At 39.0% G+C, this 16,311-nt stretch overlaps 1 protein-coding gene across 2 annotated transcripts in view; it reads right to left on the reverse strand.

Moving 5' to 3' along the window:
• The window catches only part of RAB3GAP2 (RAB3 GTPase activating non-catalytic protein subunit 2), a 103,998-nt gene extending 87,687 nt beyond the window's left edge, over positions 1-16,311 (reverse strand). Inside the window, exon 1 of one of the 2 annotated variants that reach the window (XM_059875466.1) lies at positions 16,094-16,311. In XM_059875466.1, the coding sequence (XP_059731449.1) occupies positions 16,094-16,208 (115 nt within the window). In that variant the 5' untranslated portion in view covers positions 16,209-16,311. The remainder of the gene's footprint in view (positions 1-16,093) is intronic. The other variant, NM_001192199.1, reaches the window with a different exon arrangement.

Below are 16,311 nucleotides of genomic sequence, written 5' to 3' on the forward strand. Positions count from 1 at the left end.
CGTAACCACCTCATCTCTAGAAAGCAATCCTTTAAATGACACTGTCATCAACTGCCTGTATCCGAACAACACTGATCAGAATATTAAGAAAATGGCATCCACATCCATTGCCTTTACAAAACTGGAGCTACAGTCTCTTCTGCAGCATGGCCTCTCTAGGGAACCTTAAAATCTCTGCAAAGAGATTAAAACAATGAATTAGGGATGACTCAAGTTTCAGGGTTGACCCCATCCTGAAAATGTGAGGCAGGCTGTCCATGGATGACGCTCTGAAGAATACTAGCTTCAAGGATAAACTTCAATGCCAATCTAATCTGATCTAAAATCTGTTTTCCTCTGCCTGCCCTCATCCTTATTTCTATTCTGTCACTTCATTAGCCTCTTCATTTACTGGAGGGCAGTCTTTAGCAGCACGGTCCAATAAAAATGTAATACAAGCCACACATGCCCTGCTAAACTGACTAGCAGCCATATTTAAAAAGTAGAAACAGGTGAAGTTAACTTTAAAATGTTTTATTTAATATGTATAGCCCCAAACGTCATTTCAATATGTAATCACTATTAAGTTGTTCACGAGCTATTTCACATTGGTTCTCAAAGTCTTCAAGATCCAACACGTATTTTACACTCAGCGCACATCTCAGCTGGGACCAGACATGTTCCTAGTGCTCCACTGCACAGTACGAGACAGCACAGGTCCAGAACAACTGTTAGGTGTCTGGTGTCAGCCTGCCTGGGTTTGATACCCAGCTTTACCCCTGAGGGGTCATATATCCTTAGGCAATTTAATCTCTTCCCTCTCAGCTTCCTCTTTAGCAAAATGGAGTTAATAACTGTATCCATTTTTGTTAAGAGTTAAAAGAGCAGTGCTTGGCACATACACACCCTTGATGGCTGTTAAAACGATTACTCTCCAAACACAGCACCCTCTTTCTTCATTCTTACTCTCTGCATTAGCCTATCCCTTATCTGTCAACTAATTTAAGTATTCCCATTTGTCTCCAGCTCTCCAAATTCACCTTCTCCTTCAGGACTTGGATTAATTATTTATGAAGTTTTATTGCATCTATCAATGATCTTTCCCTCTTGTGAAACCACAGCATTTGATTATATTTTCCTTTCAGAATTATAAATTGCGTTGGGTCATTTGTTGTGTTGTTAACTTGTCTGGTTGATCTTAAATGAATACCGTGTCAATACAGCTAAACATTTAAGCCTTGGAGGACAAGGAATATACATACTGTGTGTGCTCAAACTCTTACACACACACATATATGCATCTTCAAGAACATTGTAGGTACTTAAATATTTATATCCATTTAGGACATCAAGTCTTTGAAAATAACCTTCTTACCCAAAGGTTTCCCCATATATCCCTATAAAAGAAGCAGGATTTAAATTAACATATTTAAATATAGTAAACAAATCAGATGTTGATTCTAAATATTTTAAATTTTCACAGAAATACAAAAACATTTTATTTTTATAAACTTTATATACAAAGACTTTATATTCCAAATCAAAACTATCTTTTGTAAATAAGTTTTCTATGTAAAATTATAAATATATATTGATAAATTTTGATAATTCTCTATTCCATTTTAGTCAGAAAAAATAATTAACCATCTTTAGCTTTAGTTTTGATTAAGAACAGAAGAAACAGAATATTTTTGTTCTAATTAAAGTCTAAATGGCAGAATCTGACAATGTAAAAAAAGATCCTCTAGAAATATTGCTCAATATAGTTGGCCTAACATGGATTAATGGATCTTTGTATCTGATAGATACACACACACACACACACACACATGCACAATGCATATTTCAACATTTCAAAACAAAACTTGTATCATTGCTTTAAAAAGATCTTGCCTCAGTAAAGAAAAACCAATACATTCAATTAAGCATTTACTTTCAACCTGACTTTTTGGTAGGCTAGAAAAAACAATTACAAAGAACACTGAGTTCCCAAATAAACACCATATCATTTTGAAGACAAAAAAGAACAACCACATCATTCTCAAAATGTGTCTGTATTCTATTATGCAAATATTCTTTTTGCCAACAGTGAATGAAACAGGTTATACTCAAAACAGCTAAGAAATGGCAAATATTGCCTATTGGAGACATCTACAATTAGATCATGAGACTGCCTCCCTAGGTTTGTTACTTTAGTGCTATGACTCATGTGCCAGATGCTGCTCCTAAAGCAGTGATTTTACAACGACAGCACAGCAGGACAGCATCAGCTCTAAGCCAAATATTTCAGATGTCCATGTTTCAACTGGGCTTTCCCACCTCATTTCCAGTACAGCCTACTGAAAAAAAAGGCACTTTCAAGTACACGAGACACGACTATTGAGCCTGTGTTTGAGAGCAGGGGAGCCACAACTACTGAAGCCCTCGTGCTCTAGAGGCCGTGCTCCGCGACAAGAGAAGCCACTGCACTGAGAAGCCTGCGCACTGCAACTGGAGAGTAGCCCTTGCTCACCACAACTAGAGAAAAGCCTGCACAGCAAGGAAGACCCAGGACAGCCAAAAACAAATTAAAAAAGTAAATAAATAAACAGTAACAATAAAAAGAAGTTTGCCAGTTTAGATTACTATGTTAGTTATAATTACTATGTCATTACTACTTCATTTGCTAAAATTACCCCTCACTCATATTTTATACCATACCTTGAATCGTACTTGCTCTCTATTTAAACAAAATTCCTAAGCTTATCTCCAATCAACTTATATGATGTAGAGAGAAATAAACACGAGCAAAATGAAGTTATAAGTATTAGTAATGAAAAGCAACAACCTCCTCATTGACAAGTAATTTGACTTTTCAATCATTTTTTAATACATATCACTGAAGAGGACTATTTTGAACTGTCTAGAATAACTGGCAACATAAATTCTTGTTCTTACCCTTACCAGGTAAATGAATAAAACCAATGGCTTTAAAACATAAAATGTAACTACAACTTCCTCTAGGGAGAATTTTTTCCCTAAAGAGATTAGATTATACTAGTATTAAAAAAACTGTTCAGCTTCTCACTTGATATCATCAGTCATTTATAGTCACTGAAACCTTCAAACTATGGAGAAAACATTGTAATTCAAGCATCAAAAAATAATAGATGTCTTTTAACGTATATTTCCAACGAATGAATTATTTTACCAACAAAAGCTTAAATGAGAAATTCAACTTTTGCTTTTCACAGTTCTATTTAATTTAAAATATACATTATTCCAATTTGCTTCTGAACAGTCTGTCCTCATAAACTGAGTAATAGTTTCACATTTAAAAAGAACCTGAAGCTAAAAAGGAAAATGAATTCTAGAAGTGGGCAATTAATTTGACAGTATTTGCTTTCTTCAATATAAGTATGTCAAGATCGAAAACTAAATGGGAAACTGAAATCATTAAATGTTAGGAAAAAGAAAATTTAATCTCCATGGTCTAAGAAAAGATCTTACTCGCATTGAAGCAAATTCATTTCCATTCTTCTAAAACAGGAAAAAGGGAATGTACTTGTTTCTATAAAGAGCACCAACCTCCAGAACTTGTAACTTGTAAATAATTCGTAGGTTCAACAATTTTAGTTGGCTATTCTTGGCCAAGCCACAGAAAGCATCACATAGCAATACAAAGAAAAAAAAAAAAAAGACTAAAGAATAGAGAAGCTACTTCATTTCCTATGCCTCAGAATTATTCATCTTTTTCTATTTCTAAAGAAATGGAAAATGGGAATATAAATTTTATATTAGCATATCCTCTCAGCACATAAAAATATGCAGCAATCTAAAATGAGGAGGCTCCCATTTTCAACAAACATCAGTTTCTTTCAAAACACCAGGATTAAATCAGACTAGGTCTGTAAGGCCCCTTCCAGTTCCAGATTTCTAAGGACTCCTGTTATCAAATAAGTGGCCTTCTATATCACTCAAGGAAAATGTTCTGACAGTTCAAAAAAGGACAGAACTGAAAATATCTTTAAGCAGAAACAAAGTGTATCCTCTTGCTCTAAAGGGCTTCCTTGGAGGCTCAGATGGTAAAAAAAAAAAAATCTGCCTGCAATGCAAGAGACCCAGGTTTGATCCTGGAGTCGAGAAGATCCCCTGGAGAAGTGAATGGCTACGCACTCCAGTATTCTTGCCCAGAGAATTCCATGGAGAGAAGAGCAGTGCATAGACTTGCAAAGAGTTGAAGACAACTAAGCAACTAACACTTTCACTTTTCTTGCTCTAAATAGTTACAAAAACACAAGTATGCTTCTTTTGCTCCAAATCTAAGAAATCTTTAGACTCATCCTAACAAAAATGATAAAAACAAACTGTAGACTTGAAGAAATTTAACATGCCCTATTCTTCTTTCTACTCATTTTATTTTTTAAAGGAAGTCACTGACTAAGGGCAACAATATATTTTGTATATTAGATAGAACTTACGCTACGGTTTTTCCAGTGGTCATGTATGGATATGGGAGTTGGACTGTGAAGAAACCTGAGCGCCAAAGAATTGAGGCTTTTGAACTGTGGTGTTGGAGAAGACTCTTGAGAGTCCTTGGACTGCAAGGAGATCCGACCAGTCCATTCTGAAGGAGATCAGCCCTGGGATTTCTTTGGAAGGCATGATGCTAAAGCTGAAACTCCAGTACTTTGGCCACCTCATGTGAAGAGTTGACTCATTGGAAAAGACTCTGATGCTGGGAGGGATTGGGGGCAGGAGGAGAAGGGGACGACAGATAAGATGGCTGGATGGCATCACCAACCTGATGCACGTGAGTTTGGGTGAACTCCGGGAGTTGGTGATGGACAGGGAGGCCTGGTGTGCTGCAAGAGTCGGACACAACCGAGCAACTGAACTGAACTGAACAGGGAACATAAATGAAGGTGCAGGTATATAAATACTGCTCACCAAAGCTAATTTCTGCAAATTCTAAAGCCAATTCAGTATTTTCCTTACTTATTCAATTCTAATATGATTGTCCTTGTGAGAAAACTTTCCTCATAGTTAAGGTAAATTCTTCCAATACCAGCTTAATCTTGCTATTACTTGTTGCTTTAAAAAAAAAACACAGATAAAGTCTGATAATAACATTAGCATCACCTAAGAACCATTTTTCATTTACTGGAAGAGCAAAAAGCAAAGAAACTGATAACACAGGAAGATGACAAATGTGTGTATAAATGAGCATTTCTGTTTACCATGGACAGGAATAAACCTGACCAATTTTTAGACTAACTATGTGACTGTGCTCAACAACTAAAATGTGAATTTCTATTATCCAGCAATTCCAATCCCAGAAATTTACATACAGAAATATTAACATCATAGGTAAAGCATGTATAAGGATGCTTACTAGAACATTTTCTTGTAGCAAAAATACCGGAAATACTCTAAATGTTCATTGATAGGGGAATGTTTAAAACCTGGTAGTCTTCACTGAAATAACTGTACAGGCATTAGAAAAAAAAAATGCTACAGTTATATACACAGGTTGAAAAAGAAATTGACATTTTGACACTGTCAAAACAGCTGACATTAAAAATTAACCAAAAAAGTTCCAGAAGGTACATTTTACAAAAATGAGGCCATAATATAAAATGTAAAATAGAGAAACAAAACATCCCAGCAGCATGTATGTTTACTGTCTAAGCAGAAAGTCTGGAAGATTCTCGCTAGGGCAGCACTTTATAATGACAGAATTTTCCATAATGATGGTGGTGTTCTGTATCTGTGCTGTCCATTAGGTAGCCAATAGGTAGGTACATGTGGCCACTGAAATGTAATTAGTATGACTGAAAAAGTGAACTGTAATTTTTACTTAATTTCTATTAATTTATACTTAAACAGCCACATGTAGTTAGTGGCTACTATACTAAAAAGCTTAAGACTAAAGTTTTAACATCTGGAAGGGGGGATATGAGTAGCTAGAAGAAAGATTTTATGTCTGACTTTATACACTTAAAAAAAATAGAGGCGATGTAATAATAGGTGATTATCTCTCTTGACCTGAGAGTCTCTCTTCTGAAGAATTTATATGTGAGGCTTAGGCTCACATGATACAAACAACAATGATCTGTGTTCAAAGAACTGGTTTTGGTCACCTTTTCAAAACAGCAATATGGTATGGCAGACACCCAAGAATTTCAAGAGTTCTTTCTCATGAGGAAAGTTCATTTAGGGTCTCAATAGTCCCAAATGATATTAACACAGTAGTCATACAAAAACACTTACTGTCGTACAGATCCAGAACTGTCCCTGTGTAGACCATTAAATACCATCTGAAGAATACCAATCTAAGGAAAAGATTCTTGACAGACACTACAAAGGCCACCCAACTGGTCATTCTATTTCCACTTTCACCCACCATTCCCATTCATTCTCTTCTTTGCTAACACAGAAATGTCTTTCAAATATTAACCTGGCTGTCCTATTTCTCAGTTCAAATTCCTTGCACAGGTTGCCACTGCTATGTTTCTCAAGTTTCAAACGCCATCACCCTGCTACTGCCTTAGTCCTGTCTTTACTTCTGAAGACCCTGATCTAGAGTTGTATAAACATCTCCCAAATGATCACCTACCTCTAACTCAGAACTACAAAACCTATCCTTTTCAGAGCCACCAAACCCATCTCTCTGCAAATCAAATCTTGAAATGCTATACTTTTGCCTTACATCAGTGGTTACCCTCTGCCTATAGCAGAGATGCCCAGGGAACTGCAAATGGATTACAGATGAGCCAAGATATTGATCCTCTCGGCTCTCAGGATAGCTTGGTAGGGCCTGGGGCTACTGGAACTTCTAGCAGGTCACTTCTCACCATGAACAGCTTTGTTTTACATTTTATGACCTATTTATTATCATACTAGTTTATATATTTTATTGACACACAACATAAAAGCTATCAGAACCATTTTTAAGTGCATTAGTAGTGTTTACTGACATTGTTGTGAAACAGAGCTTCAGACCTTTTCCATCTTGCAAATCTGAGACTGTAATGCTCACTAGACAAGACTCCCTTTCTCCCTCTCCCTAGCTCCTAGTAACTACCATTCTACTTCCTGTTGCCATGAATTTAACTGTTTTAGATAAATGGAATAATTTAACTTTTAGATAAATGAATCATGCATTTATTTTTTCTGACTGGCTAATTTTTCACACAGCAGAATGTTCTCAAGGTCATTCATGTTGTCACATGTGATATGATTTCCTTCTTTTTAATGGCCAAATAATATTCCATCTTATACATATATATACCCCATTCCATTCATCCATCGACGGACATTTTGGTTGGTCCCACTCCTTGGTTTTTATGAACGATCCCTCTATGATTATGGGTGTGCAACTATCTCTTCTAGATACTATTTTCAGTTCTTTTAGATATACACCTCTAAGTGAGATCGCTCAATCATATAGTAATTCTATTTTATTTTTAAATATGGTTTTCCACAGCAGTTGCACAATCCTAGCAACAGTGTACAGAGTTCCAGTTTCTCCATATCCTCGCCAACACTTGTTATTCTGTTTTTAGTTTTTTAATAGAAGCCAAGCTAGTGAGTGTGAGGTGATGCCTTACTGTGGTTTTCATTTGCATTTCTCATGATTCATGATACTGAGTATCTTTCATATGCTTACTGGTCATTTCTATAACATCTTTGGGAAAAAATCTATTCAAGTCTTTGCTCAGTTTTTACTTGTATTTTGCTGTTACTAGGCTGGAGAAATAAGGTATTGTGAATACAGATCCTTTATCAGATATATGATTTGCAAATATTTTCTCCCATTCTGTAGGCTGCATTTTCACTTTGTTGACTGCATCTTTCAATTCACAAGTCTTAAGGTCTGATATAGCCCCATTTACCTATTTCTGCTTTTTTGCCTGTATTTTTGGTGTTATAACCAAAAACCCACTGCCAAATCCAATGTCATGAATTTTCCCCGGATGCTTTCCTCTGAATTTTATAGTGTTAAGTCTTATATTTAGGTCTTTAATCCATTTTTGTTAATTTTTGAATGTGGTATAAGATAAGGGTCCAACTTCATTCTCCTGTATTTGGATACGCAGTTTTCCCAACACCATTTGTTGAATAGACTGTCCTTTCCCCCTTGAGTGGTCTTGACACTCTTGTCAAAAATCACCTGATCATATATGCAAGGGTTTATTTCTGAGCTCTCTCTAATCCATTATTCTGTCTTTATGCCAGTACCACATTTTTGATTACTATAGCTTTGTATACATTTTGAAAATAAAAAAGTAAAGTCCTCCAACTTCTTCCTCCTTCTTTAAAATTGTTTTCACTATTCAGGGCCTAGGTCTCATTTTTTATGCATGTCATAATGAAAAAGAAAAAAACACACACACTGGGAACAACAGCTCCATAGAATGTCTTCAAGCTTTCTGATTATATACACCCCAAAAGAATTTTTCAGTAATATGTGCCTCCTTGACACAAATGTAATTTCTGATATACTAAACATGGATATTTTAATATAGTATTTATATCATCCTTTTAAATTTATTCAGTGGATTCTAAATACTTTTGGGAAACAATACCCACAAATACCCATTTTAAAACTATGATTAGTGTCTCTAAGAATAATTTTATAAGTTCTTTTTTCTCACTGAATTCTTATCTCCATTCTATTTCCTCCACAGAATGCTATTTTAATGTAATACAGATATATATCATCAGTCCGAAAGTTTCTCTGCAAAAAGAGTTAAGAATTCACAAAAAAGTTTTCTTGGGATCTAAGGCTCTAAATATTATTGTTTTATTACAATTATTATTAGAAGCAGATAACTGAAAAAACATACATTATCACAACTTTGAGAAATAATTATTAAACATTAATAGCAAATATTATTTGGAAATCCCTTGTTGAGATGGATGGGGGGTGGAGTTTACAGAGACTTAAACACAAATTTTTGCTTAAATGCTTTGGAAGCAACTTACTATAATAATATTTAAAATGTGTGAGAAGTAAGCCTTTGTGTAGTAAAGCAGAATGGAGGGTGGGAAAGTAGGCATTTACACAGGTGCATCTGGAAACTAATCTATTTAAAACTATCTGTTCCCAAGTAACCCTAAGCAAATTTCCTTGTAATTCCTAAGTATTCTTATTTCCTTTCTACTGCATAAAATCTAAATTCCTCTGCCAATCTGTCTCTTTACCCTACCACATCCCACTCTTCCAACAGAATTTACTATCTCCATCTTTCTGAACCCCATACTGTTTCACATCCCTTGCCTGGCCATTTTCTCTCCACCTGAACCTCTGTGAAACTATTAAGACATGGTGAAAACAGTTCCTTCGTGAAGATTTTTCTGAGTCCACTATACAGCATTAGCCAACACCCCTTCATTCTCCAACTATCATATGCCAAATTATAGCACAGTACCTCTAACACTTCTTTTACATACTGATCTCCTTTATTGGCTCAAAGGTCCTTGAGGAGAGGGACCTATTTTATTTACCTTTAGGACTACTTTGTATGTAGTAGATGCTCAATAAGTACCAGCTGAATAAAGGAATTAACTAGTCCTGTGTCAGTTTTGTCATCGACAGAAATTTATCTCCTAAGACCTCTTCCAACCTTAAACAGCTACTGAAGTGCAGTAACTAGGAATTTTCTGAAATTCTTATAAATATTCTACTTTCAGATTACTTTTCTCTCCCTACTATGATCACAAACAAATGAAAGCATTTCACTCAGTATAAAAAAATGGGTACTTTATACCATTTATAATATTCCAAATTGAGTCCATGACTTTAGGTTATCCTAAAAAGCATACTTTTCTTAGTGATTGGACAAAAACAAACTTTAATTGATGACTCAAAGGTAATTTCCTGTATGCTTTATCTTCTTCTATCTTTCTGGTAAAAGAGCAAGAAGGAAAGTAGAGGCTGCTCTACCTCATTAGAATGTTAACAGAAAATTAACTTACTATTAGGTAAATTAATGTGCTGTGCTTAGTTGTTCAGTTGTGCCCAACTCTTTCCGACCCCATGGACTGCAGCTTGCCGGGCCCCTCTGTCCATGAGGATGCTCCAGGCCAGAATACTGGAGTGGGTTGCCATGCTCTCCTCCAGGGGATCTTCCTGACCCAGGGATCAAACCCAGGTCTCCCGCATTGCAGGCAGATTCTTCACCAACTGAGCCACCAGGGAAGCCCAGGTAAATTAACAGATCCACAATATTATAATATGTAAATTACCTCCAAATAGTCTGATTCTCCCTATCTGTACATGTATTTCTTCCCTTCTCTCTCTTTTTTTTTTTGGCCTAAAAAAATGAAAATGAGTCACTCAGTTGTGTTTGACTCTTTGCGACCCCATGGATTGTAGACCACCAGGTTCCTCTGACCATGGAATTCACCCAGAACACTGGAGTGGGTGGCTGTTCCCTTCTCCAGGGGATCCTCCCAACCCAGGGATTGAATTCAGCAATTACAAATATCAGAAAACTCTGGTACAGAAATCCAATCTCCCTGGAAACTGTGTCACTGTAGGCCAGGTGGGGACCTATACTATTGCCCATCTCCAAAATGTCAAAATATGAGAGCAAATTTTATGTCTAAAACAGCATCTGATTGAGTAGAACCAGTTATTAATCGCTTGCAATGAGGGAGACCTGGGTTCAATCCCTGGATTGGGAAGATCCCCTGGAGGAGGGAATGGCAACCCACTGTAGTGTTCTTGCCTGGAGAATCCCATGGACAGAAGAACCTGGGGGCCTACAGTCCATGGGGTCAAAAAGAGTCAGACATGACTGAGCGATTAAGCAGAGCACAATTACTAACATTTATTTGGAGAAGGCAATGGCAGCCCACTCCAGTACTCTTGCCTGGAAAATCCCATGGGCGGAGGAGCCTGGTAGGCTGCAGTCCATGGGGTCGCTAGGAGTCGGACATGACTGAGTGACGTCACTTTCACTTTTCACTTTCATGCACTGGAGAAGGAAATGGCAACCCACTCCAGTGTTCTTGCTTGGAGAATCCCAGGGACGGGGGAGCCTGGTGGGCTGCCGTCTCTGGGGTTGCACAGAGTCGGACACAACTGAAGTGACTTAGCAGCAGCAGCAGCATTAGTATAAATTAATGTAAAGACTGGGAAATAGGGTTCAAGATCTCTTTTAAAGCAATAGACGACAGTCTCATTTCATAGTTGATGATACAAAGTAACACAAAGTCATACTGTTGTTTATTCTCTGACAATTCAAATATAGAGGTGTAGTTTTGAGTTCAGGGTTCCCAGTACTAGGTCTCACTTTGTCAACAGCAGCCATCCACATTAAAAAAAGAAACAAACAAACAAAACCATTAAACCAACAGACAAGTCTTCAAAATTATCAGCTGCCTAGGACAAATCATGACAAGTAATTCAGTTTTCTATTTTTTGCAGGAGGGGGCTGTTTATATATCCTCCAGAGATGAGCTTGTATAAGAAATTAAACTATATAAGCTTGAGGCTTCCCTGGTGGTCCCATGGTTAAGAATCTACCTTGTAATGCAAGAAACAAGTTCTATCCCTGATTGGGGAACTAAGATCCCACATGCAGCAGAGCAACCGAGCCCACGCGCCCCAACTACTAAGCCTGAGTGTCACAACTAGAGAATCTGTGCTTTGCAACGAAAGATCCTTCATGATGCAAAGAAGATCCGTTATGCAGTAACCAAAGATTTCAAATAAATATTTTTTGAAAAGATACATACTAAAAGCAAAACTATATAAACTAAATAAAATGATCTCATGATTTCTATTTCCCAATAATCATTTAGAACAAAGTGAAGAAAAGCAAAACCAAATAACCACCATAACTTCATTTTTACAATGCAAATTTTCACCCTCATAAAAATTTAGGTTCAGATTTTCTTAAAGATGAACTCTTCACAAAGCCTGATGTTTTGTAAAAGATGGGCAGAGAGATTACTGAGATCTATAAACCAGTCATTCCAAGAATTCCAAGTAAACTATTTACAACAGGACAAGCTATTTTTTAGACTTTCATTTCTAAATTAAAGCACCATTTTAACTGTAAAATACAGATCTGGCAAAGGGGTTCACTGATTAAGAGGGTTTTTTCTCCACTTATCTTCCACTTGAATTGCTAGTAGCCACAATAATACCAACATACATATACCAAATAATTTTATTTAAAAGGGTAATAAATTAAATTGTATTTGAAAACTCACAGGCATATTATAAATTAATCTGATGTCTCAGGTATGATTATATTCCCAAACGCCTGGATCAAATTCATAGCCTATGGCTACTCTCCACTGTGTGACCCTGCACAAGTATTCAATCTGTAGCTGCCTAAATTTCAGCATTCATAACCATGCCATACAACATGGTAGCCACCAGCTATATCTGACTATTTAAATTTAATTAAAATTAAGTAAAATTAAAAATTCTGTTCCTCGCAGCAACTGCCACATTTCAACGGCTAGTTCTGGCAAGAAACGACCGTACTGGACAATACAGACTTGGTGATGAAAATAAACAAGATGAAATGCCTGCAAGTAACAAATGAGAAAAAGGGATAGTGATGCTGTTTTAGATTACATACTCAAAAAAGGTCTCCCTGAGATGCACTGAGCATGCAAGGATCTGCAGACAACATCCAAGGTGGGGACAAGAGCAAGGGCAATGGTCTGAGGTACAAACGAGCCTGGTGGGTTTCCCTGGAGGCTCAGAAGGTAAAGAATCCGCCTGCAATGAGGGAGACCTGGGTTCGATCCCTGGGTTGGGAAGATCCCCTGGAGGAGGGCATGGCAACCCACTGTAGTATTCTTGCCTGGAGAATCCCATGGACAGAGGAGCCTGGCAGGCTACAGTCCATGGAGTCGCAAACAGTCGGACACAACTAAGCAACTAAGCACATCACAGCTTTAACAACAAAAAAGTGTCTGAAGCATAAGAAATAAGGGGAAAAGAGTATGAGGGTACAAGAAGCGGCAGGAAGTGGGGTCTCAAGGTCCTTTAAGCCATGTGAGAACTTTGGATTTTATATTAAGTGCAACTGAAACCACAGGCAGTTATAGAGAGAAGACTGTTATGATTAAACTGTCTTCAAAAGTTCATTTTGACAGCTTTTGGAACTAACTACGAGTTAACTAACTAACAAGTTAACTAACAAGTCTACAAATTAACAAGTCTAGAGAGGGTATGGAGAAAAGGGAACCTTCTTACACTGTTACTGGGAATAAAAGTTGGTTCAGTCACTATGGAAAACAGTATGAAGGTTCCTCAAAAAAAAAAAAAAACCTAAAAATAGAACCGACTTATGACCCACCAGCAATCCCATTCCTGAGCATGTACCCAGACAAAACTGTAATTCAAAAAGCTACATGCACCCCTATGTTCACAGCAGCACTATTCGCAATAGCCAAGACATGGAAACAACCTAAATGCCTACTAAGAGATGAACGGATAAGGAAAATGTGGTGTGTGTGTGTGTGTATATACACACACACACACACACCACACACAATGGAATATTACTCAGCCATTAAGAAGAATGAAATAATGCCATTTGCAGCAACATGGACGGACCTAGAGATTACCATACTAAACAAAGTGAGTCAGAAAAAGACAAATACCATATATCACTTACACGTGATATCTAAAATACCACACAAATGAACATATCTACCAAAGAAAAACAGACTTAAGGACACAGAATAGACTTGTGGTTGCCATAGGGGAGGGGGTTAGGGGCGGGAAGGATTGGGAGATTGGGATTAGCAGATACAAACTATCATACACAGGAAAAAAACCAAAACCAACCATAGAAGCAGGAAGATCCGTTAAAAGACCAGTTCCATCTAGCACGTGAGAAGATGGTGGCCTGGACAAGGGGAGTGGCAATGGGATAGAGGAAATGTGTTCTTTCCTCTGCATCCTTTATCAACAGTCCTATATCCACCATCATTCACAACCTGGCTCCTTGGAACAGGCAAATTTATTTTTTAACTCCTCTCCCGTCCTTCCCCTGAAACTGTCCTAAGGTCCTAGTCACCTCCATCCACCCAAAGCCAATGAGCACTTTTCCATCCTCATCCTAGCTGATCTCTGCTGTGTTCACCACTACTGACCACTCCTCCCTTTCATCAGATTCTCTCTCACTTCTGGGGCATTACGTTCACCTAGTTTTCCTCTTTCTGTTAAGTCTTCTTCCCATTCATCTCTATTTGACTTAAACTTCAGTGCTCCTCTATGGTTACATCTTCAGTCCTGCATTCATTTCACTATATTCATAACCCTTGAGACGGACTGACACTTTTTACTGGTAACTCCTGAGTTAACACCTCGAGGCCAGGGATCCTTATTAAGTTTTAGACCGGTTCGACTAGACACTGCATACATTTAAAACTGGACAAACTAGAAGCATTTAAGATGCAAAAGATCCAAAACCGATCTCCTTCATTCCCTTTCATTAGAAACCCTTGCCCAAGTCAAAAGCCAAAGGCAACCTCACCTCCCTCTCACTCACCAGCTACAACCCCCAGCACCAGATCTTCACTAGGTCCTGCAGATTCTTTCTTAATATCTTCCTGATTTAGCTGCTGATCTCAAGTCCTGCTGAAGCTACTTTAGGCCATGCTTGCATCATTTTTGCATGGGTTATTGAAATATCCTCAGAATGAAGTTCCCTGCTTCCTATCTCTCCTCCATACTGCTGCCAACACACTTAACAATTATGCAAGAATTTTGCTGATTCCATTAAGGACAAATTTTATCACATCATTCCTTTGCTTAATGTCTTCAGATGTATCTGACTCCTTTCACAAGGCTTCTCATGATCAAGCTCCTTATTACCTTTATGACTCTTCTCCTCACACCGTCCTCTTCAGTCATTCAGCCTCTCTTAGCTAAATACCATGCCATTTCAGGCCTCCCTTCTTCTACAGGTGCTATTCCCTCTCCCCTATTCATCTAAGGGCCACTTCAAAGGTAGACTTAAGTACCTCCACTTCAAAGACTGTATCACCTAGTGCCATATGTATATATACGGCTCACACTGTACAGGAGGGGTTAATTTGTTTGTCCGAGTACACTATACTGCTCCTAGAGGACAGAGACCACCAGTCTCACTTGATTGGCAGCACTACCGACAGCACAGAGCTAACAGTCATAAATAGATGTGATTTGATACTTTCTAAATTTTAAAAACGGAGAGAAACTTATTTACTGGGCTTTTCATCATCATTCCAATACAGCACAAAGTAACAGCACTTTGGACATATGGCTTTGCAGTAAAATGGAAATAAAAAAAAACTGACACACAAAACATACCCCCTTTAAAAGGTAAAACGTAGGAAATTCTGAGGAATTCTGCGGCAGAATAAACAGACTTGGGGTTTTACACTACGTGGGCAAGTCACGCTGTTTGATGATAATAACAAGCAGAAGGCTTCTCATCTCATTAACTTTTCATGGCCAAGCTGCTGTGATTTTAACTCCTGATGTGGCTTCTCACTCCCTGACAGGTTATTTTCCTTTATTTGGGAGCCTCCAACTCACCACCTCAGGAGTCTCTCACTTGTCAATCACTTATTTTCTAAACCTGAATGGGAAGAAAGAGGATGGAAGAAGGCAGAGAGTGGGCGATGACAGACACTTTCAGAAAGAGAAGCAGCAGAAGGCCACACAGTCCCAAACACGGAGGAGCGTGGGGGCTGAGGCGAAACCAGGATAGCGCGCTGACAGCTGGCGAGGAGTGGGGAGGAGGATGCGATCACGGGGCAGGCAGTGTAGAACGGGGGACCCCGGGCCGGAGGGAGAGGGGGAGACGGAGAAGAGACTCAGAAAAGTAGGAGTTGCGGGGTGGGGAAGTGGGCTAGGCAGGGAGCAGAGCAAGCCAGATGCAGTGTTTTGGCTGAGGGCGGAGTGGCTTAGGCGAGAGGAAGACAACACCGACGCAGTCGGGGCAGACGGACACGGCTTCAGGACGCACGGCAGGGGATCCGCGCGGAAAGGAAAGGGGAGGCGAGAGAGGAACTAGGAGCGCCGGGGCGGGCAGGAGACCCGAGCCCGCCGCGCAGGTCCCGCGGGAGGAGGCGGGGAAGGGAGCGGCGAGGCGGGGGCACTTACTGGGGTCCCTCCTCACGGCGCCGCTGGGGGTCTCCTCCCGCAGATGAGGGAAGAGGAAGTCCCGGGCGGCCTGGAGGTCCTGGAAGGAGCAGAACTGGACAATGGAGCAGGCCATGGCTCCGGGAAGCCCGCTCGGGCATTCACCTTACTTCACCACGCCCTGCCCCCCCGCCACCCCGCCGCTGCTCCAGCCACCACCGCGGAGCCCGAAGAGCTTC

This window comes from Bos taurus, chromosome 16 (assembly GCF_002263795.3).
Source record: "Bos taurus isolate L1 Dominette 01449 registration number 42190680 breed Hereford chromosome 16, ARS-UCD2.0, whole genome shotgun sequence".
In the NCBI taxonomy this organism is placed as follows: Eukaryota; Metazoa; Chordata; class Mammalia; order Artiodactyla; family Bovidae; genus Bos; species Bos taurus.